The sequence below is a fragment of the Pipistrellus kuhlii genome, unplaced genomic scaffold (assembly GCF_014108245.1).
Source record: "Pipistrellus kuhlii isolate mPipKuh1 unplaced genomic scaffold, mPipKuh1.p scaffold_m20_p_161, whole genome shotgun sequence".
NCBI lineage: Eukaryota > Metazoa > Chordata > Mammalia > Chiroptera > Vespertilionidae > Pipistrellus > Pipistrellus kuhlii.
The window spans coordinates 72,419-100,196 of record NW_023425473.1 but is presented as its reverse complement, the minus strand read 5'-3'; the positions used below and the strand labels follow the sequence as shown (position 1 = coordinate 100,196).

The 27,778-nt window shown below is 59.4% G+C and overlaps 1 protein-coding gene across 1 annotated transcript in view; it reads right to left on the bottom strand.

The window, feature by feature from the left end:
* Positions 1-504: 504 nt before the first annotated feature.
* Positions 505-27,778, bottom strand: part of EFL1 (elongation factor like GTPase 1) — a 38,842-nt gene continuing 11,568 nt past the window's right edge. Inside the window, exons 9-20 of the mRNA XM_045582457.1 lie at positions 27,395-27,471; positions 25,656-25,792; positions 24,214-24,336; positions 23,466-23,565; positions 22,482-22,633; positions 21,449-21,627; positions 20,415-20,553; positions 10,621-10,752; positions 9,221-9,368; positions 6,309-7,213; positions 2,284-2,468; positions 505-797 (exon numbers count right to left, since the gene is read on the bottom strand). Coding sequence (XP_045438413.1) covers positions 609-797; positions 2,284-2,468; positions 6,309-7,213; positions 9,221-9,368; positions 10,621-10,752; positions 20,415-20,553; positions 21,449-21,627; positions 22,482-22,633; positions 23,466-23,565; positions 24,214-24,336; positions 25,656-25,792; positions 27,395-27,471 — 2,466 coding nt within the window. The 3' untranslated portion in view covers positions 505-608. The remainder of the gene's footprint in view (positions 798-2,283; positions 2,469-6,308; positions 7,214-9,220; positions 9,369-10,620; positions 10,753-20,414; positions 20,554-21,448; positions 21,628-22,481; positions 22,634-23,465; positions 23,566-24,213; positions 24,337-25,655; positions 25,793-27,394; positions 27,472-27,778) is intronic.

Below are 27,778 nucleotides of genomic sequence, written 5' to 3'. Positions count from 1 at the left end.
GGGGGGGCGGGCGGGCGTGCAGGAGGCGGCCGATGCGTGACTCTCTCTCCTCATGGATGTTTCTCTCTCTCTCCCCCTCTCCCTCTCTGAAATCCATACACAAAGCGGGGTCACTCCTAGGGGTGTCGAACTCAATCAGAGAAGGGGCCAAAATCTAAAAATCCAGCCTAAATCGCGGGCCGAATGGTTTACTGAACAGTCATAAACTGTCATTGTGATGGAAACGCAGCGGAGTGCAGTGATGACAGCGCGGTGCGGGCCACATTGCGAGGCCTGGCGGGACGGATGTGGCCCGCGGGCCTTGTGTTTGACACGTGTGCTCCAGACCATACCGGGCGGTGAGCTGCGGGGCATGTTGACGATGTGACGTGGGGGTGTGAGGCGGGGGCAGGTGTGGCGGACGCACAGGTGGGAGTGGACGACCCGGGGACCCTGCAGGCGGGACGCGCGCTGACCCCCACCGGGTGGTGGCCGTGGCCGTGGCCGTGGCCGTGGCCGGAGGGCGGGCGCACACAGACGACGCGGCGGAGCCGGTCGGCCGGTCGGCCGGTCGGGCCGCACAGGCGCGTTTATTGGGGACCAGGCCCCGGGGGGGACGGGGAGGGGGGCTACTTGTTCTTGCTGAGGGTGCGCTGCTTCTCGGCGTGCGCCACGATCTTCTCCTCCACGCGGAGGCCCTTGCGCCGGCGCACGGCGTCCACGTACTTGCGGGCCTGGTTCTCGCAGTCGGCCTTCTCCCCGAAGCGCAGGTATTCCTCCGCCGTGGTCGGCACCCAGAAGGGGTCGCTGGGGATGACCTGGGGGCGGGGGTGGGGGCGGGAGGCGCCGTCAGGAGGGTCCGCTTCCCTCCCCGAGGCCGAGCTACAAGAACGGTGCGGCTCAGTGGACAGAGCGCCGGCCTGCGGACTGAAAGGTCCCGGGTTCGATTCCGGTCAGGGGCATGGACCTTGGCTCTGTGTGTGTGTGTGTGTTGGAGGCAGCTGATGGATGTTTCTCTCTCACTGATGTTTCTAACTCTTTATCCCTCTCCCTTCCTCTCTGTAAAGAATCAATAAAAAAAACATATTAAAAAAAATAATAACATTTTTTGAAAAAGCCTGGACTGCCTGCCCCTCCCCGTTAGGACTCCCTTTCCAGGGAACAGCGTCGTGTTCCCGCGCTGCCTTCCCGCCCTGCCGTGTGGGTGACGGACAAGCGTGCCCTCTCAAGGCTGGAGAACACTTTTTCCCGGGAAGGACGTTCCTTAAAGCGCTGCTGTGGAAGGTGTGTGACGCCCTGGGCGAACCTACGCCGTGTCTCCGGAGGGAGGGAGGAGGAGGGGTGTGCACAAGCACGTGACCGAGGGCCCGAGAGACCCCCGACCCCCTGTACCTCCTTCCGACCGTCCCTCTGACCACAGAGCCATCGAGCCAAAGGGCCCGGGGGAGGGGCGGAGGGAGGGCGGAGGGAGGAGGGGGAAGGGGGAAGGGGGGAAGGGGGGAAGGGGGGAGGGAGAGGGACGGGGCTCGCCACCCTGGGCGTCAGCTGCAGGAAGCACAACGGCCGGTGGAAGGAGGGAAGGGAGTGGAAAGGGGAGGGGGGAGAAGAGAGGGGAGGGGAAGGGGAGAGAGGGGACGGGGGAGGGGAGAGAGGGGAGGGGGAAGGGGAGAGGGGAGGGAGAAGGGGAGAGGGGAGGGGAGGGGGGGAGGAGGGGAGGGGAGGGGGGAGAGGGGAGGGGAAGGGGGGAGGGGGGAGGGGAAGGGGAAGGGGGGAGAGGGGACGGGGAGGGGGGAGAGGGAAGGGGAAGGGGGGAGAGGGGAGGGGGAAGGGGGGGAGAATGGGAGGGAAGGGGTTAGAGGGGAGGGGGGAGAGGGAAGGGGGGAGAGGGGAGGGGAAGGGGGGAGAGGGAGGGGAAGGGGGGAGAGGGGAGGGGAGGGGGAGAGGGGAGGGGGAGAGGGGAGGGGGGAGAGGGGAGGGGAGGGGTGGGAGGGGACAGGAAGGGGGGGAGAGGGGAGGGGAGGGGGGAGGGAAGGGGGAGGGGAGGGGAGGGGGGAGAGGGGAGGGGAGGGGGGAGAGGGGAGGGGAAGGGGGAGAGGGGAGGGGGAGGGGAAGGGGGAGAGGGGAGGGGGAGGGGGAGAGGGGAGGGGGGAGAGGGGAGGGGGGAGAGGAGAGGGGAGGGGTGAGAGGGGAGGGGTGAGAGGGGAGGGGGAGGGGGAGGGGGGAGGGGGAGGGGAAGGGGGGAGAGGGGAGGGGAAGGGGGGAGAGGGGAGGGGAAGGGGAGAGGGGAGGGGGGACGGCCGTTACCTCCCAGTGGATGAAGACCAGCTGTGGGCTGGCCAGGCCGCTGGTCCGCTTGCGGATCTCGTCGGCGAAGCCGAAGCTCTCGGCCACGGGCAGGGCGGCCCGGATGGCGAACACGTCGGTGCCCTCCTTCATCTCCTCCTGCAGCACCCGGCCCTCCCGCTTGGACAGCACGGCGTACACCCGGCCTGCAACACAGCACCACTTAGCCCGGCCCCGGGACCGCCCAGCAGCACCCGGCCCTCCCGCTTGGACAGCACGGCGTACCCCCGGCCCCGGGACCGCCCAGCAGCACCCGGCCCTCCCGCTTGGACAGCACGGCGTACCCCCGGCCCCGGGACCGCCCAGCAGCACCCGGCCCTCCCGCTTGGACAGCACGGCGTACCCCCGGCCCCGGGACCGCCCAGGGGAACCGAGCCCGGCCCCCATCCCGCGGTCTCCGCCCCGGCTGGTGTGGCTCAGTGGACGGAGCGTGGGCCTGCGGACTGAAGGGTCCCGGGTTCGATTCCCGGTCGGGGCACAGGCCCGGGTTGCGGGCTCCATCCCCAGTAGGGGGTGTGCAGGAGGCGGCCGATCCGTGATTCTCTCTCATCGTGGGTGTTTCTCTCTCCCTCTCCCTCCCTCTCTGAGACCAATGAAAGTAAAATAAAAATGTCGAGGCCCTTAGGCCCTCCCTGCGAGCCTCTCCTTCAGCTCCTCAGAGGACCCAGCGCTCACGATGCTGAAGCCACACCCAGGCTCCCCGTTCTGAGCTCCCCGTCTCCCGGACACACTCCGGCCGCCTCCGTCATCGAGTCCTCCTTATCTGTCTGAGCCCGCTCAAAGCCAACCGCCCCCCAGTCTCCCACGACGGCCACCTCAACGCAATCTCGTCGTTACACGTGACCAGAGGTGCGCGAAATTCGTGCGAGGGGCCCGGCCCTCGCAGCCCTGGCTTCGCCCAGAAGCTCATCCAGTGGGTCGTTCTGCTGTTTGGCCTAATTAGCACGTTAGCTCTTTATTACGTAGGACTAGAGGCCGGGTGCATGAAAATTCATGCACTGGAGGGGGGCGGGTCCCTCTGCCCGGCCTGCCCCCTCTCACAGTCCGGGAGCCCTCAGGGGCGGGAGGCGACCTGGCGATCAGGGGAGGGCGACGCCCCCATCACACCCCTGCTGCTGCCACTGCCGGCAGCGCCAGCCTCGGCCGGCCCTGGTTACCCGAGCCTCGGGCGGCCCTGGGCGGCTGCGGTGCCGAGGGAACTGGGCGCCGCCACCTTTGAGGGCGTGACGGCCAATTAGCATATTCCCTCCTTATTGGCTGCGGGCGCCGCCGTTGCGATGGCGTGAGGGTAAATCAGCACATTCCCTCTTTATTAGCGAGGGCTACAGGGCACCTCCGTCCAACACAGGCAGGAAGGGCGGTCTGTGGGTTCTGCCCTTCTCAGGGCCGGAAGTGTGGGAATTTAAAGTCTGTGGCTCGGGAAAGGAAACAGCTGCTCACGGCCCTGCTTTCTCTAAGAGTAAACAAACAGGAAACAATGCGGATCCCAATTTGGGGGCGACAGGAAGTCCACGACGGCATCTCAAGCTGACGACGCGACATTCCGCGGAGATGAGCCGTGAACATGAATACCCCGGAGCAGCCAGAGGGAGGCTTACAGAACACGGCCCTGCCTCTCCCGTGAGAATACACACACACAGGACGGGCTGTTCTGGGCAAAAATGACAGAAGTCGACGGGAGATGAAGGGCAGATGTCCATGGAGGAAGCTGCCCCTCCTCTCTCCACCCTCCCCCCCCCCCTTCCCCCCCCCCCCCCCCCCCCCCCCCCCCCCCCCCCCCCCCCCCCCCCCCCCCCCCCCCCCCCCCCCCCCCCCCCCCCCCCCCCCCCCCCCCCCCCCCCCCCCCCCCCCCCCCCCCCCCCCCCCCCCCCCCCCCCCCCCCCCCCCCCCCCCCCCCCCCCCCCCCCCCCCCCCCCCCCCCCCCCCCCCCCCCCCCCCCCCCCCCCCCCCCCCCCCCCCCCCCCCCCCCCCCCCCCCCCCCCCCCCCCCCCCCCCCCCCCCCCCCCCCCCCCCCCCCCCCCCCCCCCCCCCCCCCCCCCCCCCCCCCCCCCCCCCCCCCCCCCCCCCCCCCCCCCCCCCCCCCCCCCCCCCCCCCCCCCCCCCCCCCCCCCCCCCCCCCCCCCCCCCCCCCCCCCCCCCCCCCCCCCCCCCCCCCCCCCCCCCCCCCCCCCCCCCCCCCCCCCCCCCCCCCCCCCCCCCCCCCCCCCCCCCCCCCCCCCCCCCCCCCCCCCCCCCCCCCCCCCCCCCCCCCCCCCCCCCCCCCCCCCCCCCCCCCCCCCCCCCCCCCCCCCCCCCCCCCCCCCCCCCCCCCCCCCCCCCCCCCCCCCCCCCCCCCCCCCCCCCCCCCCCCCCCCCCCCCCCCCCCCCCCCCCCCCCCCCCCCCCCCCCCCCCCCCCCCCCCCCCCCCCCCCCCCCCCCCCCCCCCCCCCCCCCCCCCCCCCCCCCCCCCCCCCCCCCCCCCCCCCCCCCCCCCCCCCCCCCCCCCCCCCCCCCCCCCCCCCCCCCCCCCCCCCCCCCCCCCCCCCCCCCCCCCCCCCCCCCCCCCCCCCCCCCCCCCCCCCCCCCCCCCCCCCCCCCCCCCCCCCCCCCCCCCCCCCCCCCCCCCCCCCCCCCCCCCCCCCCCCCCCCCCCCCCCCCCCCCCCCCCCCCCCCCCCCCCCCCCCCCCCCCCCCCCCCCCCCCCCCCCCCCCCCCCCCCCCCCCCCCCCCCCCCCCCCCCCCCCCCCCCCCCCCCCCCCCCCCCCCCCCCCCCCCCCCCCCCCCCCCCCCCCCCCCCCCCCCCCCCCCCCCCCCCCCCCCCCCCCCCCCCCCCCCCCCCCCCCCCCCCCCCCCCCCCCCCCCCCCCCCCCCCCCCCCCCCCCCCCCCCCCCCCCCCCCCCCCCCCCCCCCCCCCCCCCCCCCCCCCCCCCCCCCCCCCCCCCCCCCCCCCCCCCCCCCCCCCCCCCCCCCCCCCCCCCCCCCCCCCCCCCCCCCCCCCCCCCCCCCCCCTCCTTCTCTCTCTCTCTCTCTCTCTCTCGGCCTGTGGTCTCTGCCACGGCTGGGATCACAACAGCAATGAGTGGGCGCTTCGGAGCCTCACAAAACAGGCCCCACGAACCCTCTTCCTGCCGCCCAGGGCCAGGCAGACCGCTCGCTACACCGACCGCTAAACGGAGCACATGTGGCCGACAGGAAGCAGATGGGCCTCCACCGGCGTGAGATAAGGCGTGCAGGGGCCCGGCCGGGGCGCGTGGGCTGCTGGCGGCCGTCTGGACCGACTGGGCCACGTTCACAGGATGTCAGCAAGCGGCCCCCACGGGGCGAGGCCCAGGGGCGTGGCCGTGTCCTGCTCGCGGCCCCGCGTCCTCACCGTCAGCGCCCTCGGGGTGCGGAAGGCACGGGGGCGAAGCCGGAGTGGACGCGGTGTGGGCGGGGGCGCACGTGCTCGGACAGAACCGGACGGCTGGGAAGAGCTCAGTCGAAGCCCTGGGCAGTGCGGCTCAGTGGATAGAGCGGCGGCGGCGGCCTGCAGACTGCAGGGTCCCGGGTTCGATTCTGCTCGAGGGCACACGCCCGGGTTTCAGGCTGGATCCCCAGTGGGGGGCGTGCAGGAGGCAGCCGATCCACGATTCACTCATCATGGATGTTTCCCTTTCCCTCTCACTCTCTCTCTGAAATCAACAAAAATAAGTATTTTAGCTGAAACCAGCTTGGCTCAGTGGACAGAGCGTCCGCCTGCGGACTGAAGGGTCCCGGGTTCGATTCCGGTCAAGGGCATGGACCTTGGTTGCGGGCACATCCCCAGTGGGGGTGGTGTGCAAGAGGCAGCTGGTCGATGACTCTCTCTCATCGATGTTTCCAACTCTCTATCCCTCTCTCCCCCTCTCTGTAAAAAAAATCAATAAGATATATATAAAAAAATAGAAAATAAATTGCAAATTAAGAAAATAACATTAAGCGCGATGCCGTGTTCTGAGCGGGACCTCCCACAATCCCCCTTTTGCTTACCGAGCACGTCGCTGGTGGCCATGATGTCGCAGGTGTACATGGCCGCCATCAGGCGCTGCGGCTTCACCTGCAGGGCGTAGCGGCAGGCCTCCTTCATGGTGGCGATCAGCTGCCCGGACAGCGGCCCGTAGCAGTCCGCCGGGGCCGGCTCGCCCTCCGGGGCCGGCTCGGGGGGGCCGCCTCCGTCTCCGCCTCCCGGGGGCCCCTCTCCCGGCGGGTCCCGGCTCTGCCGCTCGCTGGCTCCCGCCTCCTCGCACCGGCTCTGGTCCCAGCGCTCCAGGACGAAGCAGACGCCCATGAGCGGCTCCTCGCACAGCGGGCCGGCGAGCGTGGCCAGCTGGAAGCCGCTCACGATGCTGTTGCCCAGGTCCCGGTGCCGGCTGGCCTCAGGGCCGGCGGCGCCCGCGGGGCCCGCCCACACCGAGCCCCGGAAGGCGGCGGTCCTGTTCACCAGGATGTTGGGCCCGCACTTCCTGGGGCCGAAGGACCAGATCTGGTCCACGGCGTCCCTCCACTTCCGGCCGGTCAGGTGCTGCTCCAGCTTGCCCTTGAACTCCCGGATCCTGTCCCGGGTCCGCTGGGCGGGCCGGGCGGACGCCAGCTGCTCCAGGGCGCGGATGACGTCGCCGTGCCCCTCCAGGAGCCGCGTGACCTCGTCCGGGAGGGGCACGGCCCGCACGCTGAGCGTGGCCAGCTTGTTGGGCGTCGTCACGGTGACCAGCCCGTCGGCGTCCACCTGCACCCCCTCGGGGACCCGGCTGTGGTCGTCCCGGGCCTGGTGGATGACGGCCACCTTCTGCTGCCGGCCGATGTCCTCGTTCACCATGTCCACGCGCGGCGGCTTGGTGATGGTCTCTCGGAACGGGATGATGGGCTCGGAGACGCTGATTTCGATCTTGGCAAACCTACAGGCGGGATCCACGAGGAAAAAGGACAGAAGGCTGTGATTAAAAAAAAAAAAAAAAAAAAAAAGCATGGAAACAACCCCACCTAGAAAATAGCACGTAATGGAAAAATCTGTTAAAAAAAAAAAAAAAATAAATCAGCCAAGACCGGTGTGGCTCAGTGGATAGAGCGTCGGTCTGCAGACTGAAAGGTCCCAGGATGGATTCCAGTCAAGGACATGTACATTGGCTGCGGGCACATCCCTGGTGGGGTTGTGTAGGAGGCAGCTGGTCGATGTTTCTCTCTCATCAATGTTTCTAGCTCTTTATCCCTCTCCCTTCCTCAGTGTAAAAAATCAATAAAATATATTTAAAAAAAAAATCACACACACACACACACACACACACACACAAATGCCAGGAGCCAAAGACAGCATGTCATAATTACAAGAGTTTTATCAAAAGGTTGATAAACTTGGGAGCTCAACAGGGGCTGAGTCACATATGCAGTTACCTGTTGGAATGGCTGGAACGGCACTTCCCCCAAACCTGAATAGGATGGCCGTCGGCTCAGGGCATCTCAATCTACATGTTACTGCCTCCTGTTGGCCAGACACCTGAACAGCAGCAGGCTAATTCCCCAATCTGTACCAGGAGCCACTTTTTTCTCTTCGAAGCTGTTGTTCTTTATCCCATTTAACTTATTTTTATTTTATTTTTTAAATATATATTTTATTGATTTTTTACAGAGAGGAGGAGAGAGGGATAGAGAGCTAGAAACGTGGATGAGAGAGAAACATCAACCAGCTGCCTCTTGCACACCCCCTACCAGGGAATGTGCCCACAACCAAGGTATAATACATGCCCTTCACCAGAATCGAACCTGGGACCTTTCAGTCCGCAGACCGACGCTCTACCACTGAGCCAAACCGGCTTCGGCTATTTTTATTTTTAAAATATGTTTTCACTGATCCAATGGATAGAGGTTTGGCTCAGTGGATTGAGGGTCGGCCTGCGGACTGAAGCGTCCCGGGTTTGATTCTGGTCAAGGGCATGTACCTTGGTTGCGGGCTCCCAGTCCTGGTCGGGACATGCGGGAGGCAACCAATCGATGTGTCTCTCTCACAGCGATGTTTCTCTCTGTCCTTCCCTCTCTCTTCCATTCTCTCAAAAAAAATCAAAGAAAAAAAAAATATCCTCAGGAGAGGATTTAAAGAAATCTGTAATAATAAAAGCACAATATGCTAATTAGACCGGACAGCCAAACGACTTTCCAGATGTCATTCGGGACATCCTTCCTGACGAAGTCATGGTGGTGGGGGCCCAGGCAGAGATGGTTAGGGGCGATCAGGCAGGCAGAGTGGTTAGGCTTGATCAGGAAGGCAGGCAAGTGGCTAGGGGTGATCAAGTAGGCAGGAAGAGTGGCTAGAAGTCGTTAGGTGCAATCAGGCAGGCAGGCGAACAGTTAGGAGCCAGTGATCCTGGATTGCAAGAGGGATGTCTGACTACCAGTCAGACGCCCCCCAAGGGGTCCTGGATGGTGAGAGGGTGCAGGTCGGGCTGAGGGGACTCCCCCCAACCCCACCCCCACCCCCTGTGCACAAATTTCGTGCACTGGGCCTCTAGTAATAACAATAAAATAGAAACTAAAAATGCAACATGATTCAAGTGCAGAAGGGAATGTCGGTTGTTAAATAGCAAGCCACAGTTCCTGTTTCGGGGGGTTTCACTTTTTCTCCCCAAACCAGCCGAGGATGGCTTAGGCCACATGTGTCAAACACAAGGCCCGCGGGCCAAATCCGTCCCGCCAGGCCTTGCAATGTGGCCCGCACCGCGCTGTCATCACTGCGCTCCGCTGCGTTTCCATCACAATGACAGTTTATGACTGTTCAGTAAACCATTCGGCCCGCGATTTAGGCTGGATTTTAGATTGTGGCCCCTTCCCTGATTGAGTTTGACACCCCTCGCTTAGGCGGTCCTGGAGCGCCCAGTGACCCTGGGGCCGGCCTCTCCCCAGCGGCGGCTGACCTTTCCCGCAGGTCGTCCAGGCAGCGCTGGAGGTGGATCTCCCCCGCGGTGACCAGTACGTGCTCGCCCGTCTCCTGAATCAGGACCTGCACGCAGGGGTCGGCCTGGTTCAGCAGCTTCATCCCTCGCACAAGCTGCGGCATCTCACCTGGACCGACAGACGGGACGCGGGTCAGGCACACCGGGCAGGCCCAGTGCGATCTAAGCAGGAGGCCCCTGCCCGGCCGGCGTCAGCGTCGACCCGTGAGCCAGGGTTCGATTCCCGGTCAGGGCACAAGCCTGGGTTGCAGGCTCGATCCCCTGGAGGGGGCGTGCAGGGGGCAGCCGATCCATCATGTTCTCTCATCACTGATGTCTTTCTCTCTCTCTCTCTCTCTCCCTTCCTCTTTGAAATAAATAAAAAACATATATACCCTATTTTTCAGACCATAAGACGCACTTTTCCCCCCCCCAGAAGTGGGGGGAAAAAGTCCCTGCGTCTTATGGTCCAAATATAGCCTACACATAGACTTTAAAAAAAAAAGTTTTTTTACTTGCCCGGCTCTGTGTGGTCTCTGTGTGCTTGCCCGGCTCTAAAATGGTTCTAAATGCTGCTGTTTACTTTACAGGGTTGATTACATGTGTTTATGACTGTGATGTTGGGTTTTAATGCACATAAAATGTTTTAGGACACTATTTGTTTCAGAATCTTTTTTTCTTCATTTCCCTTCTCTAAAAACTGGTGCGTCTTATGGTCCGGTGCGTCTTATGGTCTGAAAAATACGGTATATAAGTTAAAAAAAAAAAAAAAGACATGGCGTATGAAGACGCCATTCTGGAGATATTTACACGGGGAGTCGTGTGGCTGAGACGCAGGGTCTGATGTCCCCAGCGGGATGCAGAGGCGGCCCCACCGGCCACCTCAGGACACGGCCTCCCCGGGAGCACTGGTGCCTATAGAGGCCTCATTCCTAGAGAGAAGGGAGGTATCGATCCCTTTAAGAGTCGGCGGTCGGTGTGGCCTCCCGGTCGGGAGGATGACTCCGGTACAGGCCTGCATGCACGTTCACGGACTCCGCCGAGATAACACGGGAGGACTCGAGTCTGACATGATGTCATGGCCCGGCCGGCGTGGCTCAGTGGCTGAGCGCTGACCTAGGAACCAACCAGGGGGGGGGGATCACGGTTCGATTCCCGGTCAGGGCACAAGCCCGGGCTAGGGGCTCCATCGCCAGTGGGGGGGCGTGCAGGAGGCGGCCGGTCCGTGGTTCTCTCTCATCATAGATGTTTCTCTCTCTCTCTCTCTCTCCCCCCTCCAGTTCCTCTCTGAAATCAATAAAAAAATATTTATAGACACACACACACACACACACACGGCAGCAGGAGCATCCCCCCTTTAAGAACAAGGCTGTCCGTCTTACTCGGGTGCTTGGGCTCCACGGCCACCCTGACGATGGGGGTGGCCTCAAAGCTGAGCGGGATGAAGGGCGGGCAGGCGGGCACGCTGCACAGGGTGGCGGATTTCAGCACGACGTCCTGGAGGCCCCCGATGCCTGCAGGGAGGAGAGATCGGGGCTCGGTGAGGGGCGACACGCTCCAGGTTCGCACGAGAGAGGACGGAGAGTGACAGGAAACACAAAGAACATGCTGCCCGGCGTGCATGCTCCGAGGCCCTGGGCCCCCGGGTACAGTGTAGTCGCTGTGAGAGATCCAGAAATCCGCCCTGGCTGGTGTGGCTCAGTGGGTAGCGCGTCGGCCTGCGGGCTGAAGTTTGTCCCGGGTTCGATTCCCGGTCAAGGGCACAGGCCCAGGTTCAGGGGTCCATCCCCAGGGTGAGACGTGGCAGGTAGGAGGCAGCCAATCGGTGATTCTCTCTCATCATGGATGTTTCTCTCTCTCTCTCTCTCTCTCTCTCCCTCTCCCTTCCTCTCTGAAATAAAAAACAAAATCAAAACAAACCATACTTTAAAAAAAAAAGAAAGAAAACACTTTGCATTATGCTAATGCCCGTGGTCCCCCATCTGTCCGTCCTCTGTCCAGTTCCCCCGGGACCCCCAGGACACATGCTGCTTCTGCTTCTGCTTCTTAAAAAAAATATATATATTTTATTGATTTTCTACAGAGAGGAAGGGAGATAGAGAGCTAGAAACGTCGATGAGAGAGAAACATCGACCAGCTGCCTCTTGCACACCCCCCACCGGGGATGTGCCCACAACCAAGGTCCATGCCCTTGACCGGAATCGAACCTGGGACCCCTCAGTCCTCAGGCTGATGCTCTACCACTGAGCCAAACCGGTTTCGGCTAAAATAATATTTTTATTGACTTCAGAGAGGAAGGGAGAGGGAGAGATAGAAATATCCAAGAGAAAATCACGGATCGGCTGCCTCCTGCACATCCCACATTGCGGATGGAGCCCGCAACCTGGGCGTGTGCCCTGACTGGGTGTCAAACCGTGACCTCCTGGTTCCTAGGTGGATGCTCAGCCCCAGAACCACGCCGGCCGGGCTCAGGGTTCAAGTTCATGACTAGGTCTCTCCAGCCGGTGCATGGAGAGGTCTACCCCTGGCCACTGGCGATTAGAGTCTGCCTGGTGTCCACCAAGCCTGCCGGGAACAGCATCTCCCGGGAGGCCAGGGGCTGGGGAAAACCCCGCAGCCAGTGCTCCCCGCCCCCCACCCCATCCGCCCTGCTCCTGACCCGGGACCAGCATGCACTTCCTTCCTGTGCACACAGCACCTGGTTCCAACGCGAGGGCAGAGCTGGGGCCGCCTCTGTCGCCCGGGACCCTGGCTGCAGAGTGCAATCTGAACGCTGCCTTTTTGAACTTTTAATCTATTTGTATTGAGCCGAAACCGGTTTGGCTCAATGGATAGAGCGTCGACTTGGGGACCGAAGGGTCCCGGGTTCAATTCCGGTCAAGGGTATAGACCTTGGTTGCGGGCATATCTCCAGTAGGGGGTGTGCAAGAGGCAGCTGATCCATGACTCTCTCTCATCGATGTTTCTAACTCTCTATCTCTCTCTCTCCCTTCCTCTCTGTACAAAATCAATAAAATATATTAAATATATATATATATATGTATTTGTATTGATTTCAAGAAAGAAAGAAGAAGGAGAGAGAGAGAGAGAGAGAGAGAGAGAGAGGGGGCGAACCATCCGTGATGAGAGAGAACCATGGACCGGCTGCCTCCTGCACACCCCCTACTGGGGATGGAGCCCGCAACCCGGGCATGTGCCCCTGATCGGAATCGAACCCGGGACCCTTCAGTCCGCAGGCAAGACGCTCCATCCACTGAGCCACGCCGGCCAGGGCGGAAAACTCATTTTTCCTCACACCATCTCCTCCGCTTGGCCACATCCTGGCCTTTCCCTATGTGCAGTTACCCACGTCTCAGTAGATGATACACATTTACTACCGTTTCCCCGAAAATAAGACAGTGTCTTATATTAATTTTCTCTCCCAAAGTTGCGCTAGGTCTTATTTTCAGAGGATGTCTTATTTTCGGGGAAACACGGTACTAATAAAAACAAACACACACACACACACACACACCCCCACAACCACGAACAATGGGAATCTCTGGAGCTGCTGGCGTCCACGGAGAGGACTTAAAGTGGTAATAACGTTTCCTTTTACGGGCGGGAGGGGGGGGGCGTTTCGGGTTTCCTCGAAAACACCTGGAAATGATTTGAACGTTTGTTCAAAGTCGCTCCCCTCGTCCTCGTCGGTATTGCTTCCCGCCTGGGCCGTTGCCGGCCTTTGAAACGGAGACGCTTAAGAGCAGGCTGGACGGATCAGATGCCGCGGGGAAAAGCCTTTGGCATTAAATAATGGATTTGGACGGGGAAGCCCAAACTCATGCATCGGGGCGATCCCGACCTTAGACCTTGGGCGGGAGGGCGGGAGGGAGGGAGGCTGCAGACGGGGGAGCCTTCACCCCACACCCGGCCCTCCTCCCTCCCCCCTCCTCCCTCCCCCCTCCGGTGGAGAAGCCCCAGGCAGCCGCCCCCGCTGCTCTGCTCGCTCAGGCCGCCCCGGGCCCTCCCGGTTTCCCCCAAGGACGTTTGAGAAGCGTGTGATCGAGCTGGAAAGTAGCTTTTCGGGAGGTGCGTGGACAAAGGAGGGCGTTGTGTCTGCGGCTACAGAGTTGCTGACGGCAGGGTCACACGGGCAGGGGGAGTCCGCCTGCGGGCCGATAAGGGCAGGACAGGAGGGACACATGGGTAACTATGTCCCAGGAAAGCGGGGGCTGGCCCCAGGCGAAGGTCAGACACCCCCCCGGTGTTCTGTGTCTCTATTTACTTATTTGTTTTTTTAAAATATATTTTTATTGATTTTTTACAGAGAGGAAGGGAGAGAGGGAGAGTTAGAAACGTCGATGAGAGAGTCTTTGACCAGCTGCCTCTTGCATGTCATGTCCCCTGCTGGGGATGTGCCCGCAACCAAGGTCCATGCCCTTGACCGGAATCGAACCCGGGACCTTTCAGTCCGCAGGCCGATGCTCTCTATCCAATGAGCCAAAGCCGGTTTCGGCTGTGTCTCTTTTTAAAAACATACTACATTTTTGTTGATGTCAGAGAGGAAGGGAGAGAGACACATCCATGATGACGGAGAATCATGGATCGGCAGTCTCCTGCACGCCCACTAATGGGGATGGAGGACGCTGAGCCCGGGCCTGTGCCTTTGGCTGGAATCAAACCCGGGACCCTTCAGTCCTCGGGCTGACGCTCCATCCACTGAGCCACACCGGGCCAGGGCCAGGAACTCAGCGCAGCTGCTGAGCTGTACCGAACGGGTAATGTATTCAAAGCTAATTTGATAAAACAGGTGGGTATTGTGTGCACACGCGTGTTCTACGAAGGACACAACAACTGTTATCCATGGTTCTGTCACAGAAGGAGTTGCGGGGTGAGACTCTTATTAATTTCCGACGCTGGTGTGTTGTGGGGATTTCTACTATAAGCGCAGATTACTTTTTGAAATGCAAGTGAGTGAAATCGAAATAAAAGCTTATCAGCGCCCTGACGGGTGTGGCTCAGTGGACAGAGTGTTGGCAAGCGGACTGAAGGGTCAGGGGTTCGAATCTGGTCACGGACACATGCCTAGGATTCAGGCTTGATCCCAGCGGCCGCCGATCCACGATTCTCTCTCATCATGGATGTTTCTCTCTCTCTCCCTCTCCCTTCCTCTCTGAAATCAATACAAATATATTAACACACACACACACACACACACACACACACACACGAAGCCCTTCTCAGTCTCAGTTTTCTCAACTGCAAATGAAAAGTCTATCACTCGTGTCTGCGGCTTCGATGAGAAACATCCCCGGAAGTGACCGAACACCCGGCACACAGTAGGTCTACTCACAAGCACAGGCAGATTACGTCTGCGTCTCGCGTGAATTTACAAGGTAACAACAGCCTTTGTTCTCGGCGGCAAAGGAAGGGTACGCAGACGTGTCAATTGCTTCCAAAAATGACATTTTGCCGCTGTCGCTCTGGCAAAAGCGGGAGGCGGGAGGCTTTGAGGAAAAACAACTGCGGCCCCATAAACGGGCTAAGGGCTGCTGCTTCGGTGGAGAGCGGACGGAGGCCCAGGGGAGAGGGCTGTCTGGCCTCCGGTTTCCCGAGGAGCCCCATCCTGAGGCCGGGGCAGAGGCTAGGAGAGGAGCCGCGGGACCGGGACGGCCTTTGAAATGCGACCACCAGCACCACCAGGGGTGGAGCGGCCATGCCTGCCTGCTTCTGGTCGCCGAGGGCATATTTTCATAATTTTCATAGCGATGCCCCTTCCGAGTAGGAACGGCCCTCGGAGTCCCCAGACGGGGAGGGAGGAAAGAAAGCAGAGGGGAGCGGCAGCCAAGGGGAAACAATGGAAGTAGTATGCGACGGAGGCGGGAGGGGCGGGAGGGAGCGAACGGGCCAACGTAAACGCAGATGCTGCTTTGAAACCCCTCTGCAGGCCTCTCACCTCCTGTCTCCGCGGCTCAGACACCTCCAAGGGCCGATGATAAAACGCCCGCCTGCTGTGTGTGTGTGTGTGTGTGTGTGTGCAGGAATCGGGGCAGGGCCGGGGGGAGGCGGGAGGGGGGGGAGGCAGAACTCCCTGGGTGGGTTCAATCGAGTCCAGTCCCAAAGCACGCACAGACCATCCAGCCTCCCCCCGCCCCCGGCTCAGCGTCTGTACCGACAGGAGTCACAGGTGAAGGGACAGATGTCACACGTGGGCCGCGGCGCGGGCCCCGGGCTCGCTCAGACACGGGGTCTTTGTTCTGTCTGCAGGCGGGCCGGGCGGTGGGCGCGGCTGCCCTCTGGTGGCCGCCAGGGGCAGCTGCGGCCCCGGCTGGTGCTGGGAGCAGGCTGGCCAGGCCTTTGCTGCCTCGCACAGGTTTGTGTCTCCGGGGAACAGACCCAGCCACTTGGCTTCCGCCAGGGGGGGATCCCCACGTGCGCTTTGGGGGAACAGGGCGAGGCCTCTGATCGGCTCAGGAGAGAGAAGGCCGCGGGCCCTGCGGAGGCACAGCCGTGCGTGTGGTGCTGCTGGGAGCCAATCAGAATGGGGACAGAGAGCTCCGTACCCCTCTAAGGCTTCCTTCCTTCCTTCCTTCCTTTTTTTTAAATCCTCACCCGAGGGTATTTCTCCATTCATCTGTAGGGAGAGGGGGAGAGGGAGAGGCGGAGAGAAACATCGATGGGAGAGACACACAGCGATGGGTTGCCTCCCCATGTGCCTGACCAGGGCCCAGGGTCGGTGAGGAGCTTGCCACCGAGGTCCTTGCCCTCGACCGGAATCGAACCCGGGACCCTTCAGTCCGCAGGCCGACGCTCTGCCCACTGAGCCACCCCGGCCGGGGCTGCAGAAGGCTTTCTGAGAGTCACCTGGAGCAATCCACAGACAGATACGGTGAACGGGAGAGCGATGGAGGCGACGGGAAGCCGAGTCACGGGCGGGGGCCGCAGAGATCACGTGACCCGGGGCACCGCAGGCGGGCACTGACTCCGGTCTGGGCGTTCCCAGGACGGTGCCAGCGTGCCCGAGGTCTCGCCTGGCAAGCCCGGGGCCCACAGGTGAATGACGGACGGGCCTGTGAGAACCTGGAAGCTTCCAGCAGCCCCACTGGGCACCTCACCACGTGGGGCGCGCAGGGCCCGGCACAGGCTAAGCACAAAGGCCAGCGACGCCGGGGGCCACAGCATGAGGCAGACAGAGGTCTGTCTCAGAGCAAACGGCACAGAACAGCGTCTCCTAGGATCCTGAGAAAGGAAGGTTTATCCGTCAGGGGGCGATATCCCTTCAAAGGTCGGGTGCAGTGGCCGAAGGAAGGTGACCGTTAGGGTGAGGCTAGGACGGTCAGCAGAGGAAGGCTGAGGAAACGGAACCAGGTCAGCGGTCCCCAGGCACACCGGATTCACGCATGCCGCCGAGAGCGCGGCCGGTCTCCCCCGTGCGGCTCAGGGGCTGAGCGTCGACCTAGGAACCGGAGGTCAGGGTTCGATTCCCAGGCAGGGCACACGCCCGGGTTGCGGGCTCCATCCCCAATGGGGGGCAGATCCATGATTCTCTGCCATCATGGATGTCTCTCCCTCTCTCTCCCTGCCTTCCTCTCTGAGACCAATAAAAATCAACATAGTATATAAAAACCTAAGTGACCGTTTGACCATTCCACCAGTAGCTATGATGTGCACTGACCACTGGGGGGGGGGGGCGTGGAGGGACAGACACTTCGACAGGTAGGTTAGCTTGCTGCTGGGGTCTGGCCAATCCGGACTGGGCTACACGGGCTGGACACGCCCTGGAGCCCCCCCACGGTCCCTCCCCAGCCGGCCAACCTCCCATGGCCCCTTCCGGCCCCGATCAGCCCCCATCGGACTGGGGAAATGAGGCCGGACCGGCCCTGGAGTCCTCCTGCAGTGTACCTCCCCGGTCCCTGCCTGTCCACCAGCGGGGTCCTGGATTGTGAGAGGGCAGAGGCCAGGCTGAGGGACCCCACAGGCGCACGAATCCGTGCACTGGGCCTCTGGTATATTTTATTTTTTATCTTATTGATTTTTTTTTTTATTTTTTACAGAGAAGAAGGGAGAGGGATAGAGTTAGGAACATCATTGAGAGAGAACCATGGATGAGCTGCCTCCTGCACGCCCCCTAACTGGGGATGTGCCCGCAACCAAGGTACATGCCCTTGAGCGGAATCGAACCGGGACCCTTTGGTCTGCAGGCCGACGCTCTATCCACTGAACCACACCGGTTTCGGCGGCTATATTTCATTTTTACAAATCTGCCAGGAAAAAACCCTTCAGAGGCCCCGACTCCTCAGGTCCCCACCTGACAAGGAGGCAGGCACACGCTCGCTCAAACCGCACCGGCTTCCCGCCGGCCCAGCCGCCTCCCCGGGCAGAACCGGCGCCGGTCCAGGAAACGCTGCAGGAGGAGGATCAGATTTCCTCTTAGAGCGTGCCCCTGAGGTTTCAAAGACTCCGCCATGCGGAAGAGATCTGAGGGCGAGGAAGGAAAGGCTGACGGCGCGGAACCCTAATTCAATTTCCCCTCGCCGCCGTGTGAGCCGGAGGCCAGCCCGCGGCCTGCGCGGGCTGCCACGGCGTCCCCGGGAGGCGGCCGGACAAGGGGCCGGCCGTTGTGTGCGGAGCCCGTGAGGTCCGTCCGGGCCCATCTCGACCAGGTGTCTCCAGACGCCGCCGGGATGGAGTTAAAGGATGTTAAACGTTCAGTGAACTATGTGCCGCGGAAAATCTATCCCATGCCCTGACCGGTGTGGCTCAGTGGATAGAGCGTCAGCCTGTGGACGGAGGGGCCCGGGTTTGATTCCGGCATGGACCTTGGTTGCGGGCACATCCCCGGTAGGGGGCATGCAGGAGGCAGCTGGTGGATGTTTCTCTCTCATTGGTGTTTCTGACTCTCCATCCCTCTCCCTTCCTCTCTGTAAAAAAAAAAAAAAAATCAATAACATATATATATATTTTTTTAAAAATATATCCCACACTTACGAGTCAGGATCGATTCTCCCAGTAATGGCCTCGTTCAAAAAGTGAAATCTGGCCAAAACCGGTGTGGCTCAGTGGATAGAGCATCGGCCTGCGGACTGAAGGGTCCCGGGTTCGATTCCAGTCAAGGGCATGGACCTTGGTTGTGGGCACATCCCCAGAAGGGGGTGTGCAGGAGGCAGCTGGTGGATGATTCTCTCTCATCGATGTTTCTAGCTCTCTATCCCTCTCCCTTCCTCTCTGTAAAAATTCAATAAAATATATATATTTTTTAAAAAAGTGAAATCTGCATTTCTCAAGCGCCAACGAGAGACCTTTCCTGGAGACGCTGCCACGCACACGGGGTGCTCCAGAATGCCACATGACGCGTCCATCCCAGCCTCTGGCACGCACTGCCATCTGCGCCTGCGAGCCCTGCCTTTGCCTCGCTCCGATAGGAAGCACACGGGCCTCCGTCGTCTGCTCTTTTCCGGTTAGAAAGGAACGACAACTACCTCCCGGAGTGAGGAAGGCCAGGGAGGATAAAATCACACTCACGCTGGAACCCGATGGCTGCACACATCGCTCTTCGCTTTCACTTGTAACCGGGGCCCCACGAGGGGCCGGTTAGTGTAGGAGAGGAAACGAGAGGTTGCCCGGGATTAGCTGTGTGGCCCTTGGGACGGGTGTCCACAGATTGATTCTCTGACACCCGTCCCATCAACAGCTGCTTCACCTACACCACATGTGTCAAACACAAGGCCCGCGGGCCAAATCCTTCCCGCCAGGCCTTGCAATGTGGCCCGCACCGCGCTGTCATCACTGCACTCCGCTGCGTTTCCATCACAATGACAGTTTATGACTGCTCAGTAAACCATTTGGCCCGCGATTTAGGCTGGATTTTAGATTTTGGCCCGTTCTCTGATTGAGTTCGACACCCCTAACCTACACCGTCACCCTGGAGCCTGGGGCAAGACCGTGATCCAATATAAAACCACCAGACCCCCCGCCTGCCCATCATCGACGACGTGGCGCCCCAGACCAGGAATTCGGCATGAACGCTGGCCCCGTCTGCTTCCTGTAGAAGCCCTCCACTCCAACCTGGCTCCCCCCAACCCAGCCCACTGGCCCCCGACCTTGGAGACAGACAAACGGCCCACACTGAACCCTCCCAAAAAAAAGCCAAAAATGGTAACCAATTTCACAGGGACTTGGGAAATTTTTTTCCCCCCCTTCCCTTTGCATTCATCTCTCAACCTTAGTTTTTATCTTTGACCAACTGACAGTGACCAAAAAGAACAAAACCACCTTCAACCTTACCAAAAACCAAACACACACACACACACACACACACACACACACAAAATAAATAAATAACTTTTTAAAAAAGAAAAAAAAAGAGGTGGAGCTGGTCCCCGCCTTTGGATCTGGGCCAGTCGGAGAGACTCACTTCCGTCTAATGAAGAAATTGCCGGAGTGGCCGAAACCGGTTTGGCTCAGTGGGTAGAGCGTCGGTCTGCGGACTGAAGGGTCCCAGGTTCGATTCCGGTCAGGGGCATGTACCTTGGTGGCGGGCACATCCCCGGTAGGGGGTGTGCAAGAGGCAGCTGGGTAGATGTTTCTCTCTCATCGACGTTTCTAGCTCTCTATCTCTCTCCCTTCCTCTCTGTGAAAAAAATCAATAAAAATATATTTTTAAAAATATATTAAAAAATCCAAGAAAGAAAACTAATAAAATAAAAAATAAAAAAAAGAAATTGCCGGAGTGGGGGACTGAGGAGGTGCGGCTGTGAAAGCTGTGAAAGCTCCCCCTTCATCTCCTAAGGGGATGCTCCCGCGCAGAACCAGCCAGCACGCTGTGAGGCGGCCAAGCAGCCACCTCGGTTGCAGGCTCCTCCCTGGGCCCTGGTCGGGGTGCTTGCGGGAGGCAGCCCATCGATGTGTCTCTCTCCCATCGATGTTTTTCTCTCTGCCTCTCCCCCTCCCTTCCTCTCTCTAAAAACCAATAGGAAGAGCGAGATTGGCAACAGCGGAAAGAACGACCGTCAGATTGACAACAGCGGAAAGAACGACCGTCAGTCACACCACGTCACTGGCCTTCGTGCCGACGACTCACACGCACCACGTGACGTCTGAGCACATCGGAGAGAAGGCCGATCCTTCCTCCGGAGCCCCCGCCGCGCGGGGGTGTCAGGCGGCCTGGGAGGGGACGCGGACGCCGGGCGGGACCTACCCAGCACGTTTCCCGGCGGCACCTCCTCCAGGGCCTGCAGCTCCCGCCCCATCAGCAGGTACAGCTGCTCCAGCGTGCAGCGGGCCATGTGGGGGACCGCGGGCAGCTCGTCCGGCGGGGCCGAGAAGCCCGCGGGCACCTGGGGGGAGAGAGAGGACGGCGGACGGTACGTCAGGGAGCGTCAGATGGAGACGTCGGTTCGTGTCCATCAAGCTACGATAAAGTTCACCAACGAGATGGTGGGCTGCGGTCACGTTTCGCGTACGCGTGAAGCATCGTGCACGTTTGGAAATGGGCCTCATGTTATTTAAAAGAGCCAAACCCTGGCCCTGGCTGGTGTGGCTCAGTGGATAGAGCGTCGGCCTGAGGACTGAGGGGTCCTGGGTTCGATGCCTGTCAAGGGCACATGCCCGGGATACGGGCTTGATCCCCAGTAGGGGGCGTGCGGGAGGCATCCAATCAATGGTTGTCTTTCATCATTGATGTTTCTCTCTCTCTCTCTCTCCTTCTCCTTCTCCCTTCCTCTTTGAAATCAATAAACGTATTTAAAAATGAATAAACTTACGACCACGAAGGCCAGAACACTGGGCTCACGGGCCAGTTCTCACTTAGTTCCCGACATGCCAGGCAGCGGGACAGGCCACGCGAGAGGAGACCAGAATTCACCTCCGCGTGCCTTTCCGGACACGAGGAGCCCACCCGTGAGGGCGCCGCCCATCTCGCCCACTTAAAAGACATCAGAGCCTTGCCAGGACCGGTGTGGCTCAGTGGATAGAGCGTCGGCCTGAGGACTGAAAGGTCCCGGGTTCGATTACCGGTCCAGGGCATGTGCCTTGGTTGCGGGCACATCCCCGATGGGGGGTGTGTGTGCAAGAGGCAGCTGGTCGATGTTTCTCTCTCATCGACGTTTCTAACTCTCTGTCCCTCTCCATTCCTTTCTGTGTAAAATCAATAAAATGTATTTTTTAAAAAATAATAATAATAATAAAATAAAAAGACATCAGAGCCTCGAATCGATGGCTCCCCGGGCTCACCCGCTGCAGGAACTCCACGGGGCTGTACTTGGGCCCCAAGACGAAGATCCGCCTCCCCCTGCGGGCCACGCCGCTGAACACGCGGGCGAACGCCACGAACGTCTCCTGGCCGGTCTCCTGGCCGCCGGCGTCCTGCGGGGCGGGTCTCCGGGTGGCACTGTCCCCCTGCGGCACAGCCCCTGCCGGGAGCAAAGGGGTCGTGAGCGCCGGGCACGCCCTCTGGAGTGCAGGGGACACGGAGGGACAGGGGATAGGATGGGCGTCTGGCCCAGTTTCAGGACAGAAACTGCAAGAATCAAAGGACATTGGTGCCCGGCCGGTATAGCTCAGTGGTTAAGGACAACCACAGTTTGATACCCGGTCAGGGCACACGCCCGGGTTGTGGGCTCCTCAGTGTGGGAAGTGAAGCAGGCAGCCGATCCATGACTCTCTCTCTCATCATGGATGTTTCTCTCTCTCTCTTTCCCCCTTCCCTGCCTCTCTGAAATCAATCCTATATAATAAAAGTCCAATATGCAGATCGAACAATGACAGGTTGCTATGACGAGTAGGCAGATGCTCAATGCAGGAGCTGCCCCCCAGCCCGCAGGTCCCAGCCAGCCAAAGCAAGGTGCCAGCGGCCCCCGCCACCGATTCACCCCACCCGTCACCCCACTGATGGGCCCTGATCGCTGGCCATGCCTTGGGACCCTACTCATGCACGAATTTCGTGCACTGGGCCTATAGTAAAAACATACTGGAGAAACGAGTACAGACACTTGACATTTAAAAAACATTGCATGCCGAAACCGGTTTGGCTCAATGGATAGAGCGTCGGTTTGGGGACTGAGAGGTCCTGGGTTCGATTCTGGTCAAGGGCATGTACCTTGGTTGTGGGCACATCCCCAGTAGGGGGTGTGCACAAGGCAGCTGATCGATGACTCTCTCTCATCGATGTTTCTAACTCTGTATCTCTCTCCCTTCCTCTCTGTACAAAATCTATAAAATATATTTAAAAAAAAAAATTGCACCAAAGCCCCCGGGAAAGCTGTACCTTTGGGCTCCTCTCCCTCGGGACTGGTTTCGGGGGTGCTCTCGGCGGCGGCGGGCCCCGCGGGCCCCGGGCCCTGCGCTGCGGTGAGCCGCTCCGCATGCCTCCGTCTGGCCTGCTCGCGCCTCTGCGCGATCTCCTCCTGCGTGAGAGGCCTGCGGGACAGACGTCACACACGTTAACCGCTGGCGACACCGAGCACCTCTCCCGCGGACCGAGCGGGGAAACGGCAGCATTCATGTGACGGGACAGGTCGGCCATCGGCCCCGGGCGCCTTCAGATCAGCCCTGACCGGTGTGGCTCAGTGGAGAGAGCGTCGGCCTGCGGACTGAAGGGTCACGGGTTCGATTCTGGTCAAGGGCATGGACCTTGGTTGCGGGCACATCCCCAGTAGGAGGTGTGCAGGAGGCAACTGATGGATGTTTCTCTCTCATCGATGTTTCTAACTCTCCCTTCCTCTCTGTAAAAAAAATCAATGAAATGTATTTTTTTTTAAAAAGAGTACAAAAGTAGTTACAGACAGTAGCGAATGCTTGTGGCTGTGTACCAACAAACAAAACAAACAAACAACACAAAAAAAATCACAGCCTTGCCGGGACCAGTTTGGCTCAATTGATAGAGAGCGTTGGTTTGGGGACTGAAGGGCCCCGGGTTCGATTCCGGTCAAGGGCTTGTACCTTGGTTGCGGGCATATCGCCAGCAGGGGGTGTGCAAGAGGCAGCTGATTGATGACTCTCTCTCATTGATGTTTCTAACTCTCTATCTCTCTCCTTTCCTCTCCGAACAAAAATCAATAAAATATATTAAAAAAAAAAAAAATCACAGCCTGGGCAAGTCTCTTTGGAAGAAGTGGCATTAGGAGAAGTTGAAGTTTAAACAATGTGGCTCTCAGAAGGAATTCCAGTTATTGTGCTGTGGATGTTCGGCTCTGTGGACTGATGAGTTTGCTGACCACGGCCCCAGCCCGACCCCTGACCCTGTCCTTACCTGGGCCTATTCTGAGGCAAAGCCTTGGCGTCGACAGCAAACATTTTGGACACGAAGATAATAACCGGGTCGGCCTCTTCGCTCCCACATTTCATAAAAGCTAAGCAAATGAGCAGAGAGCGAGCATGTCACTACTTTTTTCCCCCCTGATGAAAGATCCAGATTTTTCTGGAGAACAATTAAGATGTTTTAGCTGTGGCATCATCTAAATATGTACGCAGCCTGTAACCTTTTACGACCACCATAAAAACTCCATTTAGAAAACCATAAAGCTGCCGGAAAAGTGGAAAGAGAACGAGCAGAGTTGGCAAAATACGGAGAGGAAAGCAGCATTAACAGGGCAGGAGGAGGGCGGGGGGACTGCTCTGTGGAACTGAAGCCAGCGATGGGCTAACTGCCCGCCCTAAGCCCTGACGGATATCTCCCGGGACCCAGGAGAGGAGCAGCAGGATTGGGGGGCGCGACCAGAGGCCAGCAGCCAGCACGGAGCTTGTGGACAAAACACATAAAAACCAATAGATCAGCCCTGGCCAGTGTGGCTCAGTGGATAGAGCGTCGGCCTGCAGACTGAAGGGTCACGGGTTCGATTCCGGTCAAGGGCATGCGCCTTGGTTGCGGGCACATCCCCAGTGGGAGGTTTGCAGGAGGCGGCTGATGGATGTTTCTCTCTCCCTCTCCCTCTCTGAAATAAAACATATATGAATTTCTATTGAAGAATGAGGGTGCACCCATGCTCTCTGCCCCTCACCTGCTTTCAGCGCCTGGGTTTCCGGGGGGAGCGAGTCGAACGTCTGGGACCCCGAGCACATGAGCTTCTCCACCCTCTCGGATGTCATGTCCAGCGGGCTGGGCAGTTTCTGGCACACCATGGCTGAGGGCTGCTGTTAAGGACTCAAACAGCGGCGAAGAGCACAAGTATATTGGAGAAACAAGTACAGACATTTGATATTAAAAACAAAACAAAAAAACTGGCACCAAAACCACAACATGCACCAAATCCCGAGGCAACAAGGTATGAGCCGTGGCCAGCTGGAAAGTGGATGGCCTGCAGACGGAAGGGTCCCCGGTTCAATTCCGGTCGAGGGCATGCACCTCGGTGGCAGGCTCCTCCCTGGCCCAGGCCCTGGTCGGGAGGCGTGCAGGAGGCAATCGATCCATTAGTTTCTCTCACATCGATGTTTCTCTCTGTCTCTCTCTCTCTCTGTGTGTCTCTCTCTCTTAAGAATCGATGGAAAAATATTCTCGGGTGAGGGTCACCAAAAAGAAAAAGACATTAAATTCATCTATAAAATTACTTCAGTACCATAGCTGGTATGGCTCAGTGGATAGAGCGTCGGTCTGCGGACTGAAGGGTCCCAGGTTAGATTCCGGTCAGGGGCATGTACCTTGATTTCGGGCATTCCCAGTGGGGGGGTGTGCAGGAGGCAGCTGACCGATGTTTCTCTCTCATGGATCTAATTTTCTCTCCCTTCCTCTCTGTAAAAAAGCCAATAAAATATAATATTTTAAAAATAAATAAAATACAATTGCTTCAGTTAATGTATGCCACTTTATAACAAAGTCTTTTTGGAATTTAGGACATAATAAGAAATATCAAACACTAAAGGAAATATGGTACAAAGTAAAACAGTGACCTAAAACTTCTAAATTATCTACTTATACGTAAATTTTAGTAAAGGGAAAAATGTCTATGTTAATTACTAAACAAAAATAAAAAAGGAGTTTTTTCTTAGAAGAACATACATTTAGATTGGTATTAGGATATAGACTAACTGGTATTAGAATGATAATTTTTTAAAACACATTTTATTGATTTTTTACAGAGAAGAAGGAAAAGGGATAGAGAGAGACATTGATGAGAGAGAAACATCAATCAGCTGCCTCCTGCACACCCCCCACTGGGGATGTGCCCGCAACCAACCAAGGCACATGCCCTTGACCGGAATCGAACCCGGGACTCTTCAGTCCGCAGGACAACGCTCTATCCACTGAGCCACACTGGCCAGGCAGTATAACAACTTTTAAATAGTTTCATGGAACACCAAGAAAAGAGCACAGAAAGCTTCGTTTGGATTGGAGTGCGTTATTTCCAGAGGATTTCTTGGTGGCAAATAACCCTCCCCTCCTCCCCCCGCCCCTCCATTTTGTCAGAATGATGATTCCCGTAAAAACCACGAGACTGAAGGATACCAAGCACGGCCTGGGAGACGGGCAGCCACTGGCTGCAGATGGCGCCGATCTGGACCTTGGGGTCCGAGTGCCGCGCCTCCCGGGCCCCGATCTTCAGTCCTAAGGAGGCGACGATCTTGTCAATCTTCTCTCTGTCCCTGCAGCAGATGCAGAGCGGGGGTGGGCGGTCACACGGGGGAGAGGGAGCTCCGTGTTACCCGACCACGTTATTCCTCCCGCACGGCTCTCCCCCGCAGCCGTGGAAAACCACCGCACGGGCTCCCCGCCCGTCCCCTTCCGGAGGAACCTCTCTCTCCCCCTGCCGCCCCGGACCACAGCCTCCTCAAGCCTGAAGCACAGTGACCTCCGTCTCGTATGAAAAAGCGGCTGTATGGCGCTCTCTGCTGTTGTTATAGAGTAGGGGTGTCGAACTCAATCAGAGAAGGGGCCAAAATCTAAAATCCAGCCTAAATCGCGGGCCGAATGGTTTACTGAACAGTCATAAACTGTCATTGTGATGGAAACGCAGCGGAGTGCAGTGATGACAGCGCGGTGCGGGCCACATTGCAAGGCCTGGCGGGACGGATTTGGGCCGCGGGCCTTGTGTTTGACGCATGTGTTATAGAGAGTCCTCAGTCCGGTAAACTCTGCCATTATAAACTCTGTCACTTTAAGACGGTCTGTTGTGCTGTGAAACGTCTTTGTTTTCAGTTCAAGTAATAGGAAAAGATAAACGTAACTGTCTGGCCTCCCAAGCTAGCCATCCGATGTGACAGACCAGTGGCTGGCAAACCGCAGCTGCCAATATAATGAAAGCCTAGGCGGCTGGCACAAGATGCCGTGTGCACAGCGAAGGCAGGCCCAGCGGCCGCTCCACGTGGTGAGGCTTGGGGTCCCACCGCTCTGCGTGGCACGGAGGAGGCAGATCGCAGAAGGGGAGGGCAGCTGTGGGCGATCGGGCCGGCAAGGGAGGGCACTGGAGGGCTATCAGGCCTGCAGGGCAGTTGGGGGCCAACAGGTTGGCAGGGGAGCAGTTATGTGTCAATCAGGCTGGCAGGGAAGCAGTTAGGGGGCAATCAGGCTGGCAGGGGAGCGGTTAGGGCACATGTGTCAAACACAAGGCCCGCGGGCCAAATCCGTCCCGCCAGGCCTTGCAATGTGGCCCGCACCGCGCTGTCATCACTGCACTCCGCTGCGTTTCCATCACAATGACAGTTTATGACTGTTCAGTAAACCATTCGGCCCGCGATTTAGGCTGGATTTTAGATTTTGGCCCCTTCTCTGATTGAGTTCGACACCCCTAGGTTAGGGGGCAATCAGGCTGGCAGGCAGAAGTGGTTAGGGGCATCAGGCAGGCAGGCAGGCAGGCAGGCGAGAGGTTAGGAGCCAGAGGCATTCCAGATTGGAGAGGGTGCAGGCTGTGTTGAGGGACACCTCACTCCTCTCCCTCCCACCCCCACCCCCGTGCACAAATTTCATGCACCGGGCCTCTAGTAAAATGATAAAGGTCAATGTGCTTCTCTCCCTCCTTTCATCCCTTCCCCTCGGCCTTTATGACGCATTTCTCCCCTGTCCCTCCTGCTACGAGTCACGTGGGTCACACGTGCTCCACGAAATCGCCGCCCAGCCCTGTCACCAGCTCATCCGTGAGAGCTCTCTTCACTTGCCCCGTCTCTCTCAGCTTCCCCAAGGAGGACTCATCCAATCGCAAATGGAGGCACATTACACCTGCCCAAAGCCAGCAGTTCCGCAAGTCTTACTTTTTCAAGACAGCGTCGTACAAACTCCATATGTTCTCCAGGATTAGCTGTACGAATAACGGCTTCTTTCCTTTCGCCTGTAATCAACAATGAACACGCTAAGGTTTCTGAGTATTTCAGAGGGATCTTAAAAATTCATTGTTTACTTTTGTTGTTGTTGTTAATCGTCACCTGAGGATATTTTTCCTTTAATTTTTTAAAATTTACTCTTATGAGAAAGTGGAAGGGAAGGGGAAAGATGGGGAGAAACATCGATGTGAGAGTCACATCAATCCGTAACCTCCCACAGGCACCTCGACCAGGGCCAGGGATCAAGGAGGCAACCAAGGTACGTGCCCTTGACCGGAATTGAACTCGGGACCCCTCAGTCCTTGGGCCGACACT